Consider the following 23,660-nt stretch of genomic DNA (forward strand, 5'->3'; position numbering starts at 1 on the left):
CTTGGCTCAGGCCGAAATTTTCTGAATAGAGACCCGGAAGCACAACAAATCAAAGAAAGGTTGGACAAATGGGATTGCATAAGATTGCAGAGCTTCTGCAGGGCAAATGACATAGCTGGCAAGATCAATAGAAAGCCCACCGATTGGGAGAAGATCTTTACTAGCCATACAACGGACAAGGGTCTCATATCTAAAATATACTTGGAACTCAAAAAATTAAACCACCCAACAACAAATCCTCAAAGAATCAACTGCCCAATAAATAAGTGGGCGAAAGACTTAAAGAGAAGCTTCTCTGAAGAAGAAAGAAGGATGGCCAATAGACACATGAAGAAATGTTCAACATCCCTAGCCATAAAAGAAATGCAAATCAAAACAACATTGAGATATCACCTCACTCCAGTTAGAACAGCAAAAATCAAGAACTCTAACAACAACAGATGCTGGAGGGGATGTGGACAGAAAGGAACCTTACTTCATTGTTGGTGGGAATGTAAACTTGTTCAACCACTTTGGAAAGCAGTATGGAGGTTCCTCAAAAGACTTCACATAGATCTCCCCTATGATCCAGCAATCCCACTTTTGGGCATTTACCCAAATGTTTACAAACAAGACCACACTAAAGCTACCAGCACAACTATGTTTATTGCAGCATTATTTACCATAGCTAAGATATGGAACCAACCCAGATGCCCCTCAGTAGATGAATGGATCAAGAAAATGTGGTATATATACACAATGGAATTCTATGCCTCCATCATAAAGAATGACATTTCCCCATTTGTTAGGAAATGGAAAGGTTTGGAAAAAATTATATTAAGTGAAGTAAGCCAGGCCCAAAGAAGCATAAGTCCCATGGTTTCCCTTATTTGCAATATCTAGTATAGGTATGAGTCAAGCGGAAAAGGTCAGATAATGTGATGTTAGGAAAATGAACCCTTAAATATGTATTTTAATGTTTTCGTTTCTTTCATGCATGTGTTTCCAACGCATTTATAAGATTATTTTTTTGTTGCTTTGTATGTCCCTCCCCCACAGTGTAACCCCCGCTTTCACTATATTTGATGTCAGTATAACATGTGGAGGAGATGGGGACAAACAAGTCGTTTAAGGATTCAGGCGGACCAGTTGCAACAATGAGAAGTACAAAATGTCATGTCAAAACCAGCTTTACAATGTCGGTGTGGGGGGGGAGGGGGGTATAATTGGGTGGGGGGAGGGTGGTATAATTGGGTGGGGGGAGGGGGGTAAAATTGGGTGGGGGGAGGGGGGAGGCGGGGAAGGGAAGTGAAGGGTAAACAAAGGAGGAGGCTGCAATGCTTGGTAAGAAATGTATGCATTATCCTGCCCATGTAATTGTAGCCCCTCTGTACAGTATGTTCTCAAATAAAATAAAATACAATAAAAAAAAAATATTCTCATGGACTTTCCTGCCTGGGCTGGCTTGGAACCCCAATCCTCTGAACTCAGACTCCTGAGTAGCTAGGATTACAGGCATGAGCTACCAGTACCTGTTCAATATATTTTATAGTGAACCCAATTTCATGGAAAACCATATATATGTTTATACCCTGTATAAATATACCTTGTATATATAACAATTCATTGATATATGTACAGATTGTGTATTTATCTAGGCCAAAATATATTAGCTTAAAAATTGCTGTGCCAAGGGGCTTCCTCTGGGAAATGAGACCAGCAGTGTAGATAAATGATGTTACTTCTCATGTGATACATGACAAGGTAGAAGGAAGGGGAAATTGTGCATTAGATGCACAATTGTGAAGGTTTCAAAAATGAAATGGGAGAAATTATTTAGTGCCCTTATTATAACTGTTATCACATTTATGTTCAGTGTAAAACAATGTGCACAAAGCAGAAAAACATGCAGGAGACAGTCCAATCAGTAGAGTTCTTTTATAGGAAGAATAAAGCCCTGAATTTAAAACTTAGTACTGCCAAAAGTGAAGGGAAAATGGTATGGTCAAAGTAAATTGTATGCAGATATGAAACATCTTAAAATGTACAATTGATGTGCATAAATAAAAATTATAAAGCAGATGATTATCAACATGAAAACAAAATCATATCTCCTTTCAAGTGCAAAGATCAATTGACAAGAGTATTTTGATTTTATTTTTTGTTCACACTAACACCAAAATAAAGATGTGAACACTAGCCTTTAATGTTTATTCTGTCTATGTCTGTCTCACAACATTTTCCTCCAGGAGGAGCTGCCTCTGGACATTGCTTTTGTTTGTTAAATCCACATCTCCAGATATGACAGGTGACATAGCCAAGGAGTTTTCCTACCATCTTCCCTTCCCATTGCCAGTGCTTGCTGTAATGGGGACAACATGGGACTCATTTGTTTCATTGTGTCACTGAATTTTGAACAAAGTAGCAAAGTCCAACAATGACCAAAGGCATGAAAAATAATATTATGGATAATATACAGAGAAATGAGTCTGTGTTGTCACATGGTCATCATTTTATGGTTTTGCCATCCTAGCATATTAGTAAATCAGCATTAGGTAAGTATTAACAGGTGGGGTTGTGAATAAGACTATGTTTTGGATATTCTAAACAAAGGGGACTATAGATATGATAGTACAGTGACACAGGAAACCCTCCCAAATGGAGAATGGATCTTCCTGGATCTGGGAGGGAGAGGGGAGATGTGAGAAGAGAGGACAGGAAAGCATCCCTGGCAGGGGAAGGAGGTGGGTGATGCCTCAGGGAAGGGAACAGCAGATTGCTGCACAGCTGGAGCCAGACAGCAGAGCTCTTCTTTACACTGGAATGAAGCTCAGCTGGTATGATGGTGGCACAGAGATTAACCCATTCAGAACTGGAGTGGTATCAAGGTCCTGTGGCTCCACGAGAGATTTCAGGTTGAAATTCTGTAAAATGGTGGTTAGGAATAAAAACAGCTCCATGCGGGCCAGGCCTTCTCCAACACAAATCCTTTTGCCTGAAATTTAAAGAAAAAAAGTCGAAGCAGGAAATGACTTCATGTATGGAAGTGTGAGAGTATGAAGCACTGCATTTGTAACTGGCAAAAGAAAGTGTCAATCTTTGTTCAAAGAATTACCAATTGCATAGCAGATAGATGCATGGAAGTACATAGGGAAGGCAGAGAAACTATTTGTCTACCTAACACGTAATCTTAACATACATCATTAAAAGTTTTGTTTTTGTTGTTGTTTTTGTTTATAATCTAAGAACGGCAGCACATATCTGTAATTCCACTACGGGAGGCTAAGCCAGAAGAATCTTGAGTTGGTAAACAATTTGAGCTACATTTTTAAGATCCTGTCTTTAAAAAAAAAATCCAAAGGCAAACCATACTAAACCAAATTATATTTAAAAGAAAAATAGATTACCATCTTTATGTAAACCTTTTACTAAATATTTCTATGTGACAAATGCTCTTTTTAAAAATTTTTCCTCCTCTCTTTGCCCTTTTCTCTTTCTCTCTATACTGAGTTGGAGGTTGCTGAATTAGTATGTCAGATACTGTACTATGTTCCCTGCAAAAGGAAGGAATCATAATTCTGGAAGACAATTAAGCTTCCAATCTTATTTTTTCCCAGCAGTTGAGATGAGGAATTAATTGTTTATCCTCAACCTGAAGGCCTACTCCTATTTCTTCTCTCTTACTATTAACCTTACTTATGAGGAAGGCCTGTGACCATGTACTTTGGGATTTCCTCAAATCTTTGGGTCTGTGGAGTGATACACATTTAGGAGTGGAGGACTAGACCTTCCCTTGACTCTAAGTGGAATTCATCCCATGGAAACACTGCTTTCAAAGTCAACTCAAAAGTCAAATCTTGATTCTGTCACTCACTACCCATGTGGATGAGTTATTTAAAGTATCTGAGCCTTAGTTTCTTCATATATTAAATGAGGATGCTAATAATTCTTTTATGAAGTGTTGGTGAGGAATTAAAATAATACTAGATTTTAATTTATTACAATTTTCATGGGGTTTTATTATTCTATTTATAAAATTTTGATAAACTTTGTATTTTCTAGAGATATCTGTGCTTTTCTAAGAAAACCCATTCCTATTGCTCATGTAACCTGTGCCTAGAAAAATGTTCAATGAACACTTTTTACATTTTAATATTGACACTCTACTCTCCATTTTATCCACTTAAGGTAAACAAGTTTAAATATATTATATCCTGTAATTCCTTTTGTCTATGATACTTTTCCTTACAGACACCAAGACCCAGACCACATTTTGTTTCCTTCAAGCGATAAGATCTTGCCCTCGCCTGGCAATGTGGCACAGTGGTAGAGCGCTTGTTTAGCAGGCATGAGGCCCTGCGTTCAATGCTTGGCACCACACAAACAAAAAATAAATGAAGTTAAAGTGAAATACTATTTTTTTAAATACTTGTTCTCAGTCAGTTTCCCAAATATCATGTCCAGAGATTCACTGAAGCACAAAATCATCTGAAAGCATAATTTTCTCATTATTTAATGTTTCCCTTTGTGTAATCAAGTGATTATTTGAAGAGAGATTACTGCTTTCCCCATGGTATCTATGTGACTGATATAAAGCAGATATCAAAGGTCCCAGCATTAGCTGGACACCAATGGCTCATGCCTACAATCCTAGCTACTCAGGAGGATGAAATTTAAGGCTGGTGATTTGAAGCCAGCATGGGCTAAGAAAGTGGATGAGACTCTCATCTTCAATTAACCACCAGAAAACCAGAAATGAAGCTGTGGCTCAAACCTCTAGCCTTGAGCAAAAAAGGTCAGGGATAGCAGCCAGGCCCTCAGTTCAAACCTCACAACCAACAACAATAACAACAAAAATGAACAAAAAAAAAAGACAAAAAGTCACAGCATCAGAACAGGAAGGCTGCTCCCTGGCCAGACACACAGCACACATACTGCAGGTGTCGAGATACAATATCCAAGACACATATCTTGGATCAAAAGAAGAGCACAGTGGTCTGTGATCACTGTGGGATATCTGACACAGGCCCCTGATATGTGCAAAAGATCATCTGACACTTTCTGACACTTTGGGCTGAGGGTAAATGGTCTGCTCTTGTGGTTCATAACTTTCTTAAAAATGCTCTGCTCTGTCTTCTGTCTACTCTGTCCCCTTTGAAGTACCAAAATGTCTTACAATGTTCCTTAGTTCATTTTCTGTTTAATATTGGGGTACAAGAAAGTGATCAATTGGTTAATACTCCACCCTACAAATTCTGATGTCTTGTAATCTGTGATGATCTTCCCTCACCGTTCTTTGGTGTTCTTCCATGTCTTTTGGGAGACATTTCATTCTGTAGAGGAGCCTGGGAGTGATAAATGCCAGAAAGATGGGGGAGGGACTTGTGATGAGATCATCTTTCTCATTGTGAGTGAGGCCATTCTAAATGAGTTTTACTGTTTAGGAAGAGATCATTATGAAATATGTAAAGAAAGAATGCCAGAATTGCTTGCTTTACCTTGCTGAATGTGGAAGAAATGCACAGAGAAACTGAAGCCTCACTGATCTGGTCAAACAGTGAGGATGCATCATGAACAAGAAAGTACATGGGCATTGAGAGTGCTGCTCCTAATCACAAGCTTAGGGCAAATGTATCAGTCCCAAAGGAGGATTTATATAGGTTCCAACTGACATCCCCCTCCCGCCCCCAAAGTTATTTTGAATTATGGGAATAAAATTTTATTACCTGTTGAGAAAGGCATGAAGTAGCCACTTTTCTTAAAGTTTCCACTTTCATCCAGAAAGTGGCCAGGGTCAAACATCTCTGGGTTATGGAATTCCTTGTGGTCATATAGTACAGACGTCAATGATGGCAATACAGTTGTGCCCTGGGAATAATACACACAGATGAGCTAAGCTAATTATATAATATATATAATATATGTAGAGAGAGCTATATCTATATATACTTATATATAGATCTATACATATATACCTAGATCTATATAGAGCTATACATATATTTTTTTATATATATGTATATAAAGCCAGGTGCCAGAGGCTCACACCTGTAAACCTAGCTACTCAGGGGGCTGAGATCTGAGGACTGCAGTTCAAAGCCAGCCCACACAAGAAAATTTGTGAGGATCTTATCTCCAAATAACCACCAGAAAACCAGAAGTGGAGCTGTGGCTCAAAGTGATAGAGCACTGCTCTAGAGCAAAAAGTCAGTGACAGTGCCCAGGTTCTGAGTTCAAGCCCCATGACCAACAAAAATCAAAACAAATAGTTAAGATAAAATGAAAATCACTTAGTTCAATCTTCTTGTCTACAGGTAATGAAGACTTCCAACCAATGAACTGGCTTCAGAACTAATAAATATGAACACGGAAAATATTTTAAAAAGGCAAATATCTCCGAAGTTTAACAATTCTGTAGAAATAGACATAAAGGATATTGAAGAAGAAGAAAGCCCAAAGAACTCAAAACAAGACTACAAGAATGATCAATAAAATGAAAAAGGACATATATAAAAACATGAGTGAATTTAAAGACAATACAAATAAATATCTGAATGAAGTAAGGCAAACAATGCCTTCAATAAAGATACAGAAATCTTAAAAAAAAAAAGAAACTACTATTTTGGAAATTAAAAGCTATATAAATCAAATTAAAAACTCAATGGAGGGCTGGGAAGGTGGCTCAGTGGTAGTATGCTTGCTTCGCATGCATGAGTCCCTGGGTTCGATTCCTCAGCACCACATAAGCAGGGGAAAAAAAGTCAGAAGTGGCGCTGTGGCTGAAGTGGTAGAGTGCTAGCCTTGAGCTGAAGAGCTGAGGGACAGTGCCCAGGCCCAGAGTTCACAATCCGACCCAAAAAAAAAAAAAAAGGAAAGAAAAACAACTCAGAAACTCAGGGTCTCTGGAAGCTCAGGGATAGAAGAAACAAGCTCACCTTGGGGATGACATACCCTCTGAATTTAACATCACGGGTCACTGCATGGGGCAGGCTCATGGGTACAAGATCAATGTATCTCTGGATCTCATGCAGCACAGCATCTGTGTAGGGCATTTGGCTCCTGTCCTGCATGCAGGGGCTGTGGTGCCTGCCAATCACACGGTCAATCTCTTCCTTAACTTTAGCTGGTGAGACATAATAAGAAATGGTGAAACAGGAGAAAAGTGGCACATTGATCAGAGTAAGTCAGTGCTTCATAAAACTCATGGTTTATGTATCTGAACACGATTCAAGGTAAAAAAAATAAATGTCCCATGGAATGCTTAGACTTCAATATATACACACCTCACTGTCCTATTAAGTAGCCTTAAATGCATTAACATATTCGTAAGAATTTAGCTTCTTGTAAAAAAATACACAAAAAACAAAAAACTATTCATGTACATGTAATGTACCTTAAATATTAAAGTAAAATACCTTTATTGTTATAGGTACTATATAGTTTTGCTACTGTTATCATAAAACATTACAAAATAAGGGAAATAAAATATTAACAATAAAAGTATATTTTTGAGAACATTATTATCTTCACTTATATCTCCAGATTTCCCAAATCTCTACAAATATGAATGGTAATCCATGGGCTAGACAATAATATAAATGGCTCTAAGAATGACAACAGTATGATGTTTAAGATGTTAATAAAATATTTCGATTTTGTTCTAATTCAGAAATGTTTTTGCTGTAAAAGCAGTGATTCACCATAAAGTGATTTTCAATCTCTATTAATATATAGAAGAAATTATGTCTTTAATTATGTCTTTAAATTATGTCTTCTATAATTGATATGGAAAGAAATAAATATAATTCAAAAAGTAAACAGAATACAAGTAAGTGAAAATTCGGATTAAAATACATTGTAAGGAGTGAAATTGTTGAAGATGCATTGTAATTCATGAATTGATGTGTTGAATTGAAATTCTTTTATACACTGCTGAATGATACAAAAGAAGGTTATATAGTGTGTGTGTGTGTGTGTGTGTGTGTGTATACCTATATATATAGAAGTATCAGCACTAACTTTTTTTGTACAATTAATTTACACTAATAAAAATGCAGAAGAAGAAATGACAGTCCTTTAAAAAAGAAACACTGTTTATGTTAAAATCAAACCAATGTTTGATTTTAATGTCAAAACCAATGTTTTGATTTAAACATTATACAAATAGTGTGTCTGTTTGTGCATGCATATGTGTAATTTGCAATAATACTACTATTAAACGACCACTTTCTAATGATCCCCATATTGGACATTCTAGTATCTGCCTTGGAAACTTATCTTCATATTTCTAAATAATGGTTCATTCTTTTTTCTTTTTTTCCCCCATTTTTTTTGCCAGACTTGGGGCTTGAACTCAGGGCCTGGGTGCTGTGCTGTTCCTGAGCCACAGAAACACTCCTGGCTTTTTCTGAGTAGTTCATTGCATATAAGAGTTTCACAGGCCTTCCTGTCTAGATGGGCTTCAAACTATGATCCTTAGATCTTAGCCTCGTGAGTAGGTAGGATTACAGGCATGGGCCACTGGTGCAGGTGCCTGGTTGATTTTTTTAATCACTTTTAGAGAATATTTATGGATTTCCTAATATGTGAGATCAAAATTTGCATTTACATCTCTATCTCAAATATTTAGCCACATCTACAATAGATACATGGAAATACATATGCACATTTCTCCTCACTTCATTGACATTGCTAATGTTAATTAATATCCTTCCCTGAGTGAAAACTAGGATTACTTTCTATTTATTCTACTTCCCTTGTCTTTCATATCAGTTCATGATTTTCTATTTCCTGAGTTAGAATTATTTGCAAATATACAAATAGGTGTTTATAATGTCTCGCAATATATGCTCAGTAAGTAGGAAATGTAAGACACTTGTCCATGTCTTCTTCATTCACAGTGTCTCCCCTCCTTGCATCATTGGTTTCTGGTTTGTTCTGATGTGGTTATTTCCTAAGTTGAGTTTCTAGCAGCCTCAGTGACAGTCTGAGAGTACTCCATGACCTTTCTGTCCTAGTTTCTGGAGCCCATAATTTTCTTTATCTTGGTTTTAGATAGCTGAATGAAATACATTATATTATATTTTATGGGAAAACAAAGAAAATGGGATATGAGGTTAAAGGTGATATGGAAGTCTAACTCTTCCACCTTTTCTTATCAATACATAGGTAGTAGCTACTCTTAACAATTCTTATGTAGGGGCTGGGAAGGTGGCTCAGTGGTAGAGCGCTTGCCTTGCATGCCTGAGGCCCTGGGTTCGATTGAAAAAACAAAGCTGGAAGTGGTGCTATGGCTCAAATGGTAGAGCGATAGCCTTGAGCTGAAGAGCTGAAGAACAGTGCCCACGCCCAGAGTTCAGGCCCCATGACTGGACCCCAAAGAAAAAGAAAGAAAGAAAGAAAGAAAGAAAGAAAGAAAGAAAGAAAGAAAGAAAGAAAGAAAGAAAGAAAGAAAGAAAGAAAGAAAGAAAGAAAGAAAGAAAGAAAGAAAGAATTCTTATGCAATCTCCACCTTCTCTTTACATAAGACTTAATTGTGTCTTTCTGGAAGTTGTGATGACCTTTCTAATCCTGGTGTTTTGAAATGTTACAACCTTATGCAGAGTGGGTGCTTTTATTCCCTTTGTTCTGCTTCACACTTGGAGAGAATCTTCTATCAAATTGGTAAATGGAGGTTCTTACAGTTCTTCACTCTGGGGATATACTTTTCTGATGAATTTCAGGAAACAAGTATTAGATAAAAAGTGTGCATCACAAACAACAAGAGGGCTTTACCAGACCTCTCATTTTTACACTTCACTGTCTTTACTCAAAATTTCTGAGTACAGAGTTTCCCAGGTTCAAATTTCTGTGGAGAGAGAGTCTTTCTTTTCACCTGATGAATGGAGCTGTGGTGAGTATAGAGTCTGTTTGCTAAATGCGTTTTCTATCTTCTTCAACACTTGTTATTTCTAAATAGGAAACTTTAAGGGAATTTTATAGACATAGCTTGGTTTTTCTTCCCTTAGAACTTTTCCTGTTATCACATTTAGGTGAAAGTATCATGTATCTGGCTCAGTTATTTTACAATTACATCTACCCTGAGGGTAAGGATATTTGTAAGGATATGACTTCTTATCTGTCTAGTATTCTCCTCTCATTTGTTTAATCATAGGACTAATTCTCATTTAAAATTATTTTATCATTATTTCCTAAATCTTTCCACAGTATTTCTTCAACTAGAACTCTTTAAATATAAAATAACATTGTAATAGAAAAATTATGGGTGTCTTTTAAAATCCTTACTTTATAAAACATAAATTTCACAAAGTTAGACTTCTGAAATTGTAAAATTCCTTCAGGTATGGCTTCTGCCGCAATAATACCTTTCTAATGAGTCTGTCTTTAGAACATGTCCCAGACACCCTCATTAATTTCTAGGACTTGTACTTATGTATTAGTGACAAGAGGTCTCTTTGGTCTATGCTAACATTAGAATTGTTAGAATAAGGAAAGGTATAGTAAAAAACTTGCCTATTATAAAAACTGGAATTTTTGGTGTAAAATCAATATGTAACTTATGTCAATTTATGCTTAACCTGTTTTCCAATAATTACTTACTATAAAATCTGGACACCAGAGCACAGTCTTGTTCCTATTCCTATAGCCTGTTCTGATCACTTCTCTCTGATGTCAGCTGATGGCACAGGATGTTGGGCTGTGTGACATCTGACAATGCAAATTGCTAGCAGTGTCTTTCCTATATTTTCCTGGAATTCACCTACCTGTGACATGGGGGTGCTTCAGCAGGAGCAGCAGGGAGTATCTCAGTGTTGTGCTTGTCGTTTCTGTCCCAGCACCAAATAAATCCAATGCAGCAATTGTCAAGCCTTCAGTAGTAAATTCTGATGGCTCCTTGTGATTTTCCTGGTCCTAAGATTTAATACAATTATATTATTTACCAGAACATGTGATGACATTGAAGTTACAGTATCTCACAGTGGTATGAAGTTGTATAATAAAAGACTAAGAGAAAAGCACAATGACATGGGGTGGTGACTAGCTGAGGCTAAGGCTTCAGGCCTACTGTGCTGTCGTTACTCTAACCGATACAGTAAAGTTTAAGTCACTAATAAGTGAATTTTCTCTAATTTTAAAGTATCAGAAGATTGACTAATAGAACTAGGAAAATCAGGGACATAGGTGTAAACCTGAAGCAAGAATCTGCAATTAAACTATTTTGGTGGTGGTGGTAGTGGGCCAGGGGTTTGAACTTGGGCAATGGGTGTTGTCTTTGAACTTTTTGGCTCAAGCCTAGGGCGATCCACTTCGAACTATTTACTGTTTAAATTGGAGATAAGAGTCCCTGGGACTTTTGTGCCCAGGCTGGCTTCAAACCTTGATCCTCAGATCTCAACCAATTGAACAGCTAGCTTTACAGTTATTAGTTCCCAGTTGCAATTTAACTTCTTGTATCAAAAATTTACATATGCTCAATATTGAGTGTGAAAAATGCTAAAAGGAGCAAAGCCTAAAGGTCAAAAGAAGTAAGAATTAGTTCATCAAAACTAGATTGGAAAGGGGTGGGGAGTTGGCTCAGTGATAAAGTGCTTGTCTTGCATGCATGAGGCCCTGGGTTCCATTCCTCAGCACCGCATAAGCAGAAAAAAGCCAGAAATGGTGCTGTGTCTCAAGTGGTAGGGCACTAGCCTTGAGCTGAAGAGCTGAGGGACAGTGCTCAGGACCAGAGTTCAGCCCCCATGACAAACAAACAAACAAACAAACAACACCTAGATGGAGGCTGGGAATGTGGCATAGTGGTAGAGTGCTTGCCTAGCATGCATGAAGCCCCCTGGGTTTGATTCCTCAGTACCTCATAAACAGAAAAGGCCAGAAGTTGTGCTATAGCTAATGTGGTAGAGTGCTAGCCTTCAGCATAGAGAGGTGCAGGAACAGTGCCCAGGCCCTGAGTTCAAGCTCCAGGATGGGCAAAAAAATAAAAAACTAGATGGGCTAGCAGATGGGAAGCACGAAGACGGGGGTCTAGGGAACCTGAGAAGGAAGGACTAGGAATGCATGAGCTGAAGAGACACTAATCATGAAGACAAAAGGTGTTCACATTAACTTGTCTTGGAACAAAGGAGAGAGGATGCATAAAGCAGTGTCAAGGACTGAGAAGATGGTGCGAAACTAGGTTGCCAACAAGGCTGCAGTTTTTTGTTTTTTTGTTTTGGGGTTTTTTGGGGGGTGGGTTTTGTGTCAGTCTGGGCCTAGGCGCTCTCCCTCAGCTCTTCAGCTCAAGGCCTCTAGCCATTTCTGGCTTTTTTGCTTATGCGGTGCTGAGGAATCGAACCCAGGGCCTCATGCATGGGAGGCAAGCATTCTACCACTGATCCAACTTCCCAGCCCAAGGTTGAAGTTTTAAATATTGAATGAGGAAATCATTAAATGGTCAAAATACATCATTTTCTCACTGGCCCCTGGGCCAACATTAAATCCATCATGCTTTTATAATCTCCAGATGACTTGTAGTCTAGCTAATATTATGTAATGAAATAATTTTTAAAAAGTGAATTTCTCAACATTTGTTCTTGCTAGGAAAAGATTCATCTCATTTGAAAATATCAACTTCAGGTGCTTTTTAAATTGGTCAAGTTAAACAAACTTCGGTAATATCTATTGTATGGACTTTTCTATGATCACCAAGTTACAATTACTCTTAAAGCTTAAGTTAAAATTACTCTAAATATTGTGCTCAACCACCAATATTAAAACTTTCATCTGTCAAAATGAATTGGGAGATTTTATAGTTTCAAAGCACATACCCCATTATAATCTGGGTTGTATAAGTATTGAAAACTGAATGAAAATCTAAGTGAATGAAAACCTAATCATTCCATGTCATGGACTAAAACACCAATTTTATATCATATCCTACCATCATGCAGGAGAAATTAGTACTCTTAAGATAAATAAAAGTAGCCAGGTGCTATTGCTCACACCTGTAATACTAGCTACTCAGGAGGCTGAGATCTGAGGATCACCGTTTAAAGCCAGCCCAGGCAGTAACTCTGTGAGCCCCTTATCTCCAATAAACCTCCAAAAAACTGGAAGTGGCGCTGTGGCTCAAGTAGGAGAGCACTAGCCTTGAGCTGAAGGGCTGAGGGACAGCACTCAGGCCCCAGAGTTCAAGCCCCACAACTGACCAAAAAAAAAGATAAATAAAAGAGAAGAGTCTCTCATGAATAGATCTACTATATAAGAAGTGCCAAGGGGCTGGGCAGCAGTTGCTCACACTTGTAATCCTAGCTACTCAGGAGGCTGAGATCTGAGGATAGAGGTTCAAAGCCAGTCTGGGCAGGAAAGTCCATGAGACTCTTCAATAAACCACCAGAAAACCGAAAGTTGGTGCTGTGGCTCAAGTGGTAGAGTGCTAGCCATGAGCTGAAGAGCTGAGGGACCATGCCCAGGCCCACAGTTCAAGCCCCATGACTGACAAAAAAAAAAAAAAAAAAAAAAGTGCTAAAGGGAGTCAGTTTTCAAGTAGAAACTAAAGCTGAAACTAAAACAAATACATGCCATATCAAGAAGTATGTATGCATCCTTGTTATATCTATGCCCCTACAGAAAAATATGAATGCTAATTATACTATATTTTTGTATTCAAACTCTTTTTTAATTTATACACATTTTAAGGAGATACCTAAGGCAATAATCCTAGATGAATGCTATAGATACCCAATGTATTAAAGATGTCATTTGTGACAAAAAGAACCTAACAAGAATGCAATTGGAGGCCGGGGAAAGATTAAATGTTTCAGTTAGAAGCGAATTTGCTATAATTTCACAGAAGGCTGTCATAAATTTGTTATAGTAACCCCATGATAACTAAGAAGGAATCAACTATACTTAGTTGATTGCAGTATTATGCATATATCTATCATCTAGGCATTATCTATGTGCATTTTATATATATGTTACCTATATAGTATATTTCATTATATGTTTATGTGAAAAAATAATAAAACACACTAAAATCTATATAGTTCATAATAGAAGACATAAATTTGACTAAAATACATTAATCTCATCTATAAAATATCACAAATGAGGTCATTGTACAATTAATTTGTTAATGAAAAGTATAGTAATATAATACTGTGATGCATATATATTTTTAAATATTACAAAAAAAACTTTTAAGGATGATGAACCATGACCAATTAAGCATCATTCCAGAATTATTTCTTCAAGGCCAATTCTATCTTACAGAACATATAGGAAGTCCACACTAATTTGGCATTCTATTCTATACATTATATAATAATGACACCCGTCTTTATATAATGATACAATACTTTGCATGGCAATTGTTTCTGTTTAACTGTTTCTGTTTCATTTTCATTCTCCTTATTCAGACAATTTTTATACAATAAAAGAGTAAATGCATTCTAATTATTTAACAAATTAATTTTGTTTCCCAGGATGTTTAGTGTAGATTCATTTACATAACTGATAGCTTATTTTTTCAAGCACTGTTGGTCTGACTGTTTAAACATCTTTAGTAACACCCACTATTCAATGTGACACAAAATGTTCAAGATTTCAAATAACTGCAGAATTTTAACATTTTACCTGTTTCATTTTAATCAGGAAATAATCAATCAAGTCTCTTGGATTGTTAACATCCAGTGATTCCTCGTGATCTTTTATTTTCTTCAAAATAAAGCTATTTATATCATTAACATTTTTTAGTACTCTTTTATGGCTCCCTGGTACATAATCAAGGATATCAGGATAAAGGTTGTAGATCTAAAAGTTAAAAATAATAATTTATTAAATAAAAGTATATTTGCATGAACATACTATACATATTATAGAAAACATGGGTGTAAATAGAAATGATATATGGCTCCCATTTTAAAGGGAAATTTTGAAGGAACATATAAAATGAGAGGGATTCAAGGATGCCCTAAAAGCCAGGTGACCGTGGCTCACACCTGTAATCCTAGCTACTCAGGAGGCTGAGATCTGAGGATCTCAGTTCAAAGCCAGCCCCGGCAGGAAATTCTGTGAGACGCTTATCTCCAATAGATCACTAGAAAACTGGAAGTGGCGTTGTGGCTCAAGCAGTAGAGCGTTTACCTTGAGCTGAAGAGCGCAAGGGCAGCACCCAAGCCCAGAGTTCAATTCCCATGACTGGATGCCCTAAAACTGTCTCATGCCAGATTTTCTAACTGACTTCTGCATGATCACATAATTATTAATTTTTGCAGAGTTTAGGTCATGTTGAATCGTACAAGGGAAGACATTGTGAGGATTTTTTATAAATTAATTTTCTCATTTCTCCCCAGACTACTTCATCCTCTAGGATCACAGTGGAATCAGCAAACACTCTGACCCTACTCAGTGATTCCTAGCAGCTTCCATTGTTTCTAATATGCTTCCTCTCTGAGGAAAAATACTTCTTTCCAAGTAATAGTATGAATAGTATAAGATGTCAGATTGGAAAACAAACCTCTGGGAAATGTAAACCTTCACTAAGGACCTGGATATCCACTGATCCACTAGGCATCTATTTGGAACTGAACAAAGCAATTTAAAGGAATATCCCTTTGGGATTTAATGGGAAATATCAAATTAATTGCTTGAGTTCATTAACTTGAGTCAATCCTATATTTGGACTATTTTTAATGGATATAAAATATAAACTTAGATATCTCTTTCAACTGTTTACTGGATATTCTTTTTCTTCCATTTCTTTTAGCATCAGTTAGTTATCAAAGGCTTTCATTCTGATATGTCTATATATAAATGAAATACATCTTTCCTTTGGGTGTCAGTACCAAGGTTTGAACTGAGGGCCTCAGGCTCTTGGTTGGTTTTCTTCCTTATGGCTGGTGCTCTGCTACTGGAGCTACATTTCCTGCCCTGTTTTCTGCTGATGCACTGAGAGATGAGATCTGGCAGAGTTCTCTGCCCTGGATGGCTCCAATCCTTGATCTTCCAGGTCTCAGTCTCCCGGGTAACTAGCATTTTAGGCATGAGCCAACAGGGCCCAGCTATGCAATATATCTAGATGAGACTCACCTCCTCTGCTACTCTCCCTCATCCTTCCCTTCCCTGCTTCCCAAACCACTTCCAACAAGCTTCATTGCTCTATTTTGGAACTGCAGAAAAATGAACTACAACTTTTTCTCTTGCCCTGTGGTGATATGAATTCAAAGTTGATCAAGGATCTTAATATAAAACCAGAAACTTTGAAGCTACTACCAAAATAGAATAGGGAAAATGCTAGAACACGTTGCCATAGGCAGTAACTTCCTGAATGGCACTCTACCATGCTTTAGATAGCACTGTTGGGTCCAGGTGTGCACCTTAGTGCTCACCCTATTTAATTTGGGTCTGTTGAAAAAAAAAACCACAAGTGTTTTCTTAGGAAGAAAAGATCTTGGCTTTACCTGCATCCATGATGAGCTCAGAATCTTGACATTCTCATTGAATTTTTCCATCAAGTTCAGGAAGTTCTGGTCTTTATAATCAAAACGATTCTGAAAAACAATGGAGCAAATGACATTGCAGGGAGCACAGCCCAGGATGAAGGTAGGGTCACAGGGTGAGCCTGAAGAGTCAGAAACAAATGAAATATACATATGACATACTGTACTCAGCCTTTGTCATCTTTACCATTTTATTACTATTTTACTTATAAATTTCTTTAACATGCAAATATCCCATTTGAATTAAACCAGCATATCACTTTACTTGAAGCTTCAGTACAAACCAAAGAGCAAAATAATTGCATTTACCTATAGTCATTCAATCCCAGATGTACGCTATTTTAGAAAAAAAAAGACATTCATGCAGCTAATAATCAACATTTCAGAGAAGTAATACATCTGTTTCCCAAGCCTATAGACTACACAACACTGAGAAAGAAAGGGAGAGAATATCAGGTACCTGTAGTTTTTTTGAATCATCAATGGAGAGGAACTAAAAAGATAGACTGTACTAAAGTTCAAATACTAGAAGGAACCAAGGTAAAAAAAACAGAATGCATTCATGTTGTATGAGGATTTTAAAAATAACTAAATTTAAACCTTTTATTAAATATAAAAGCCAGGTACAGCACGCAAAACATAAAATTAATAAATGGGAGACTCCTATTTATTTCAATATTTAAGAGCAAATTTCTTCCTTAGGAAATAAAGACAGTATTCCTAATTAAACACCAAATTTAACTTACAGACAAGGCTGACCTTTTGGAATTCTGGGATGAATAATATGTTTGATATATTTTAAATTCATCTATCTCTGTGGTTCTAGCATTTGACAGATAAATGAAAGAATTATTTTTGCACTCTGTGTACAGTGAAATTGCCACTGGGAAAATAATGAATATGTATGGTGTTACTGAGTTTAAATCATAGACATAAGTGATCATGAATTAACAGCATTGTGAATGGGTGTGGACATTTGAAATGGAGAATATTCATTGAATTGGTTTCATGTATGGGGGTTACTTAAAGATTGAAATGAGTCTAAGCTCTCAGAAAATTGTTTTAACTTTGAAAGAAATGGTTACTTGGTAAGTTATTGAGATTTTTTATGACTGCATGTGTGAGTCATTCATAGGTTGAATCTGATTTTCAGTCTTCCACTTTATTTGGAAGAATGAAGTCAAAAAGCCAGGTCATTAGAATCCATGTGGACAATCCTATCATTGTGATTACAGGTTAGTAGATTTGGTTATGGGAGTAAATACTGTAGATTTTCAACAAAAAATCTAATAAACATGGAGAAAAGTGATAGGCAAAACTGAAAATTGAGCTAGAATATAGTAAAAGAAGGCTGGATAAAGAATTATAATAGTTGAAATATAGCTAATTGAATCATTTAATCAATCTGTGTATTTTACAGATTCATGATAGAGCACATAGTTACTCAACATGTGAAAATAAAAACTCTAAAGTCCTAAGTAAGAAGAAATAACTAATGTTGCTCTGTAACAATTGTTCTATGTTTGCAGAAAAATAATTTTTATGTGACTTCTAATCAGAGATAATAAAGCAAAGGGAATCATATCTTACACCACATCATGCCTATCCACAATTGCAGGCATGGGTACTGAGGAATCATTGAAATGTCAATGAAAATGAGCATATCATATAGCTGCATTTATATGGGGGTCTCTGAGGGTTGATAGGGTCATTGTCACCCTGTTCATGTAGCAAGCACTGACCTGAAAAGACTTCACTACGTACCCTGAATTATGTTAAGAGGCATGCATTGTTCCTTAACTCCTCAGAAATGAAACTCATGCATCTATTTAGTCAGATACTGGTGTGGTTCATGACTAAAACCCTACCTCACTCAGAAGGCTTAAATCTGGGAACCAGCCCTGGATGGCCAAATATGTGCAAACCTATGACACTTATAGTAACTTACCAGCAACAAGTTTGAACTGGAGGTGTAGCTCAAATGGTAGAGCACCAGACATGAGCTAAGCAAGAGTTTAAAACTCAGAGTTCAAGGCCACAGTATCAGCATAATTTAAAAAAAGAAAATTCACATTCACAATTTCTGATTTGAAAACAAAAGAATCCTTATCTGAGACAGAAGGGACTTAATGGAGCCTTTGACAACCGTGTCTAAAGAAGTGATATAAAGCAGCTCCCACCCTTGGTTTTCCTCAACTCCTCCACGAGGCAGCGGGCTTCCTCTTGAACACGCTCTTCAATGCTCCTCTTCCCCATCCCCAAATTCCGCAAGGTCATGAGTGAGAAGCGCCTCATCTCTCTCCATGTGTGTCCATTGCTGAAAACAATTCCTAAATGAGAGGAAGCAGATACATGGATGGAGAAATCAAGCAAGAAAAGGAAGCCAAAACATGACAGCCACAGGAAAGGTCAAACGCTGAGTAAAGAACCCATCTGGCCTCATTTTCCATCCTCCTTACCACCGCCTCCTCTGCCCAGCACACAAATATACACACACATGCATAGGTACACTTACCAAGGCCTTTACCATATTTCTCAGCCACTGGAAATCTGCCTCTTCCAGAGAACTCCTCCGCATGGTCAATCAGAGCTTCCTTCACTGCTTCATATCCATACAACACCACAGTGGGCTGCATGCCCAAATACAGAGTGAACACAGGGCCATAGACTTTTGAGAACTGGAAAATCAGAAGAAAAATATACTAGTGGAAGAAGTCACTGTTGGCTCCTTAGGTTGAGCCTGAGCAAAACTGATACCATCATTGTATTTTTTATGCTTCTTTATTTTAGCAAACACAACTTCAAATATTTCCAAAGTTCATACGTTATAAAGGGGGTCTGTTATAGCTGTCATTTAGAGATGGCCTACACTGTGCCATGCAGTGGACCAGGCAGTTGATACATCATTGTAAATCATCCTCACATGAAAACACACAGCAGGCTTGTCATGTTTCACAAAGAAAGAAACAGACGTCTGTAGATTCTAAATTCATTTCTAGAGCTGCATAGGTAATGAATAGAAGACTCATAGTTGAACTTCTGCCTATTGAACATTCCTTGCTTGAGATATGTTTAATTCTCATTTGCACACCAAATCAATAGCCAGATAACTACTTTCAGATAACCTGTGAAGCTCTTACTGTTGAGATCTCACTTCATGGGACAAATGAGAAACTGGAAGTTTTAAATCAGCACAGGTGCTTCTATACGCCAGGACGGTTTGGGATCGATTGGCATTAGAAACAGAGGGTGGACTCCACAGAGGCTGCCCCAGTACACGAAATACCTTCCAATACAATTTCTTCCCCAGCAGCATTCTTTGCCCCAGACAAATATTTTATGAAAAAATCCAGGTGGATTCTGACACCATCAGTATCCCCTAAATGATTTCATGTCTTTATGTTATCTCATCTTCACAGATATTTCCACAACCTCTCAGATAAGTTAACTTCCATGATGATTCTGAATAAAAACCCATGTGTAATATGCTCTGAGTTTTTTAATTGAACATTTAATCACAACACTTTCCTTACCATGAATCTTCAGGAAAAAAAACATAAACATAGCTGTTAAACTAAGATCCATAACATTTGCAATTTTGTGACTGAGACTATAATGGAAAATAACTCACTCACATAATACATTACTTCATTCCATGATTGAAAAACAAACTGGAACAGTCACAGGCATATAACACTTTATACAAGAATTTTGCTTTATAAGACTCAATCATGCTATTAGATTTATAATATGGTTTAATTTATCTCTTGTCAGAGACCACTGGGCAAACATGAAGAGTACTTACACTGGTTAAAGATTTAGTGATGTCTTTAGTATCAATCTGCAATATATTTCCAATAATTGGGAAAGGAGTGGGGCCTGGAGGGAGCTTCCTTCTCCAAGAGTTCTGTCTCCATATTGAAAAGAGAAGCAGACAGGAGAGACCCAGCACCAAGACAACTACTGGACCCATTGAGGCCTTTTCTTCTGAGAGTACTGTTAGCTTGCAGTGCTGACCTTTTATAATGCTCCCTGAGACTCTAGTGTGTGCTTCTTTGATGTTTTAGTCATGAATTAGGTAGGTGTTACCTTCCCATCTCTTCTGATTAGACTTTGTCCCAATGATAGAGATAAAAGTAGAATGAGCTGTACACGTGTCCCTCTTCCCAAAGGGCACATCGGAGAATGTATTTTAGTTGCAGTTTTTGGCAATCAAATATTGCTAATGTAAAATACAAACCTACATGCGTTCAATGTACAGCCATGATTAAGAAGTACTAAAATCTATGACTTAATATATAAGAACATTACTCAAAAAAAAGGGTTACTATAAAGGTAGATGAACAGAGGGATTACAATATATAAGTCAGATAAAGAAGACATTTCTTGATTCTCAGATCAGTAACAAGTTGGGAAGTTATGGATTTGAGGATATTCTGTATGTTCTATGAAATGTACATTTAAATTTGTTTTTTGCTCTATACAACACTTCGAGATGTGTTGTCACTAATGGGACTCCTCAAAAAGGTAGTAAACTCATTGATTTTTATTTCTAACTAAATGTAGTCAAACATTCTGAAACGCAAACTATATATTGAGTACTGACCAAAGGTTTCAGGTCCTTGAACACTGTATAACAGGAAAAAAAAATGGAAAGTTACAATCATAATGAGATAAGGGAGAATCAGGAGTAAGCGGGAAATCTCAATGCTGAGTGGCTCATAGGTAGAAGAGTTAGGCTATCAGGGAGATTGTCTCATGGCCATTGTAATCCCGATAATTTCCTGAAGAACAGTCCTGGAATTCTCTTCCCAACACTGCAGCATTGAAACTTGCTCAGTAAAACCAAGGGGAAAGTCTTCATGTGACTTAGTCATGAGGCATGAAGAATGATGGCTTGTCTATTTTACATTCACAACAAGAAAAGCTGTTATGCTGATCTTAATCTTTTTTTTTCTGTCAGTTGTGGGGCTTGAACTCTGGGCCTGGGCACTGTCCCTGAGCTCTTCAGCTCAAGGCAAGCAGTCTATTACTTGAGCCACGATGCCAATTCTGGTTTTTGGGTGGTTAATTGGAGATAAGAGTCTCATGGACGTTCCTGCCTGGGCTGGCTTCAGATCTCAGCCTGGTGAGTAGCTAGGACTACAGGCATGAGCCACTAGTGTCTGGCTTTTGATCTCTTATTTTAAGGAACTGAAAATAAGACTAGATACAATGTTTGCATAAATGCATATATCAATATGAAAGCCTCTTGTATAACGCATTGATGCCAATAAAAAAAAATACACAGTAAAGAAGGGACAGTATCGAGAGCATTATCGAGTCATCATGGGTCATAAAGAAGTTTAAACTTAAGTAAAAAACCACCACAGAATGCAAACCTGGAAGTCTCAAATACTACTAAGATAACACATGTTGTTAGGAAAGTAATGCTTAAGTTAAGGTATATTTGTAAGGATATTATATTTTTTTCTAAGTTAACAATGGCAGATAGTTTAAATTTTAATTTTGGTGGTACTGGGGTTTGAACTCAAAGCCTTGAACTTACTAGTGCAAGGTGCTATAACCTTTGAGACACACCTCCATCCTTGCTTTAGTTATTTTAAAAATAGAGTCTGACATTTATGTTTACCAAAGCTATCTGGGATTTTAATCTTCCTGTCTATCCTTCCACCAAAGCTAAAACTACAAGCACAGACCCCCATGCCTGGCCTGTTAGTTGAGGCAGGGTTTTGCTATTTGCTCAAGTTGGCCTCAAATTGCAGTCCTCTGAATTTTTGCCTCCAAAGTGGCAATTACCTTCTATGATGGGATTATAGGCCTGAGCCCTAGTACTTGGCCTCTTATCGTCCTTTGTATGGAAAATTAAGACTTGTTAAAATCCAGTTACCTGCCATTTTAGAAGCCTGGTATATGGGGATTCTAAGATCATATGTGGCTATCAAAACCATTTCCATTCTCTGATTTTTATTTGCCTGCCATTAAATTGTCCCGTTTTAGGGCTTAGAAACTTGGGTCTTAGGGCTGGGAAGATGGCTCAGTGGTAGAGGGCTTGCCTTGCATGCATGAGGCCCTGAGTTCGATTCCCCAGCACCACATAAGCAAAAAGGAAAAAAGTCGGAAGTGGTGCTGTGGCTCAAGTGGTAGAGTGCTAGCCTTGAGCTGAAGAGCTGAGGGACAGCACCCAGGCCCAGAGTTCAGGCCCACGACTGAACCACAAAAAAAGAAAGAAAGAAAGAAAGAAAGAAAGAAAGAAAGAAAGAAAGAAAGAAAGAAAGAAAGAAAGAAAGAAAGAAAGAAAGAAAGAAAGAAAGAAAGAAAGAAAGAAAGAAGCTTGAGTCTTAGATACTGAGGACATTGGTGAAAAACACAAACAGCAATTGGTAGAGCTGAGGCTAAAACACACATTTCCTACATCTTCTACTATTCTCCCTGAGGAAGACATTCAGTTCAATTGGGTTTACAAATAATTTGGAAACTGTGTACTATGGCTAACTACTTGATTTTTGTTCTTAATCAGTGACATTCAAATAAACATGGGATTAATTAATAATTAATACAGAGGGCAGAGAAGTCTGAATTTATAACCTTTAGAATCTGAGTGAACCCGGGGCCTGTAAAACATTATGTAAAACATGCTGTCCCACCCACATGGCTCTCAATGAAACAAAGATTCACACCACCTGACTGCAGAAAACAAGCTCAGTAGTTTTGATGGCAAAGTAGCGTCTTCTTATGCCTTGAGAAATAAATGTCCCTTCTTCATTTGGTCTTCTTTCCGCTGACATGAGGATCCCACATGAACTTTTCCTCTTAACAATGAGCTGAACGTGAGGGAGAGGATCCAGGATGGCCACCAACCAGTAGGGAAATACCACAGCTGTCTCCAAGGAAATAGAGTATTCAGGTTCCCACACACAGTTCCCCCAAGAGATTGGCAAAAACAAAAAGGCGAACCCCACAGAAATACAGAAACTGAAAAAAGGAAAAGAAAACTAAAGCCCTCGAAACTTGCACAAAGGCAGAAAAACGCGAAGAACGCTGCCCCAACAATGGAAGCCATAGGTAACAGAATGGATGAGATGGAAAATAGACTATCAGGAGCTAAAGATAAAACCAAGTTGCTGGAGCAGGGATGGGAGTGTGGTTGTGGAGGTGGGAGGGAAGGGTTGGTAGGGGAAAAACAAAGGAGGAGGCAACAAT

General features: G+C 37.5%; 1 protein-coding gene across 1 annotated transcript; it reads right to left on the minus strand.

The window, feature by feature from the left end:
- Positions 1 to 1,646: 1,646 nt before the first annotated feature.
- On the minus strand, positions 1,647 to 20,497 carry LOC138836109 (cytochrome P450 2C5-like). Its single transcript, XM_070034600.1, has 9 exons — positions 20,263 to 20,497; positions 18,973 to 19,135; positions 18,638 to 18,787; positions 16,419 to 16,579; positions 14,593 to 14,769; positions 10,743 to 10,890; positions 6,915 to 7,102; positions 5,706 to 5,847; positions 1,647 to 2,974 (listed from the first exon to the last, which is right to left on the minus strand). The coding sequence occupies exons 1-9, from the start codon at positions 20,428 to 20,430 to the stop codon at positions 2,793 to 2,795; spliced, it is 1,479 nt and encodes a 492-aa protein (XP_069890701.1). The 5' UTR covers positions 20,431 to 20,497; the 3' UTR covers positions 1,647 to 2,792.
- Positions 20,498 to 23,660: the final 3,163 nt, after the last annotated feature.

The sequence above is a fragment of the Dipodomys merriami genome, unplaced genomic scaffold (genome assembly GCF_024711535.1).
Source record: "Dipodomys merriami isolate MVZ:Mamm:240054 unplaced genomic scaffold, mDipMer1.0.p SCAF_249, whole genome shotgun sequence".
Classification (NCBI taxonomy): Eukaryota; Metazoa; Chordata; class Mammalia; order Rodentia; family Heteromyidae; genus Dipodomys; species Dipodomys merriami.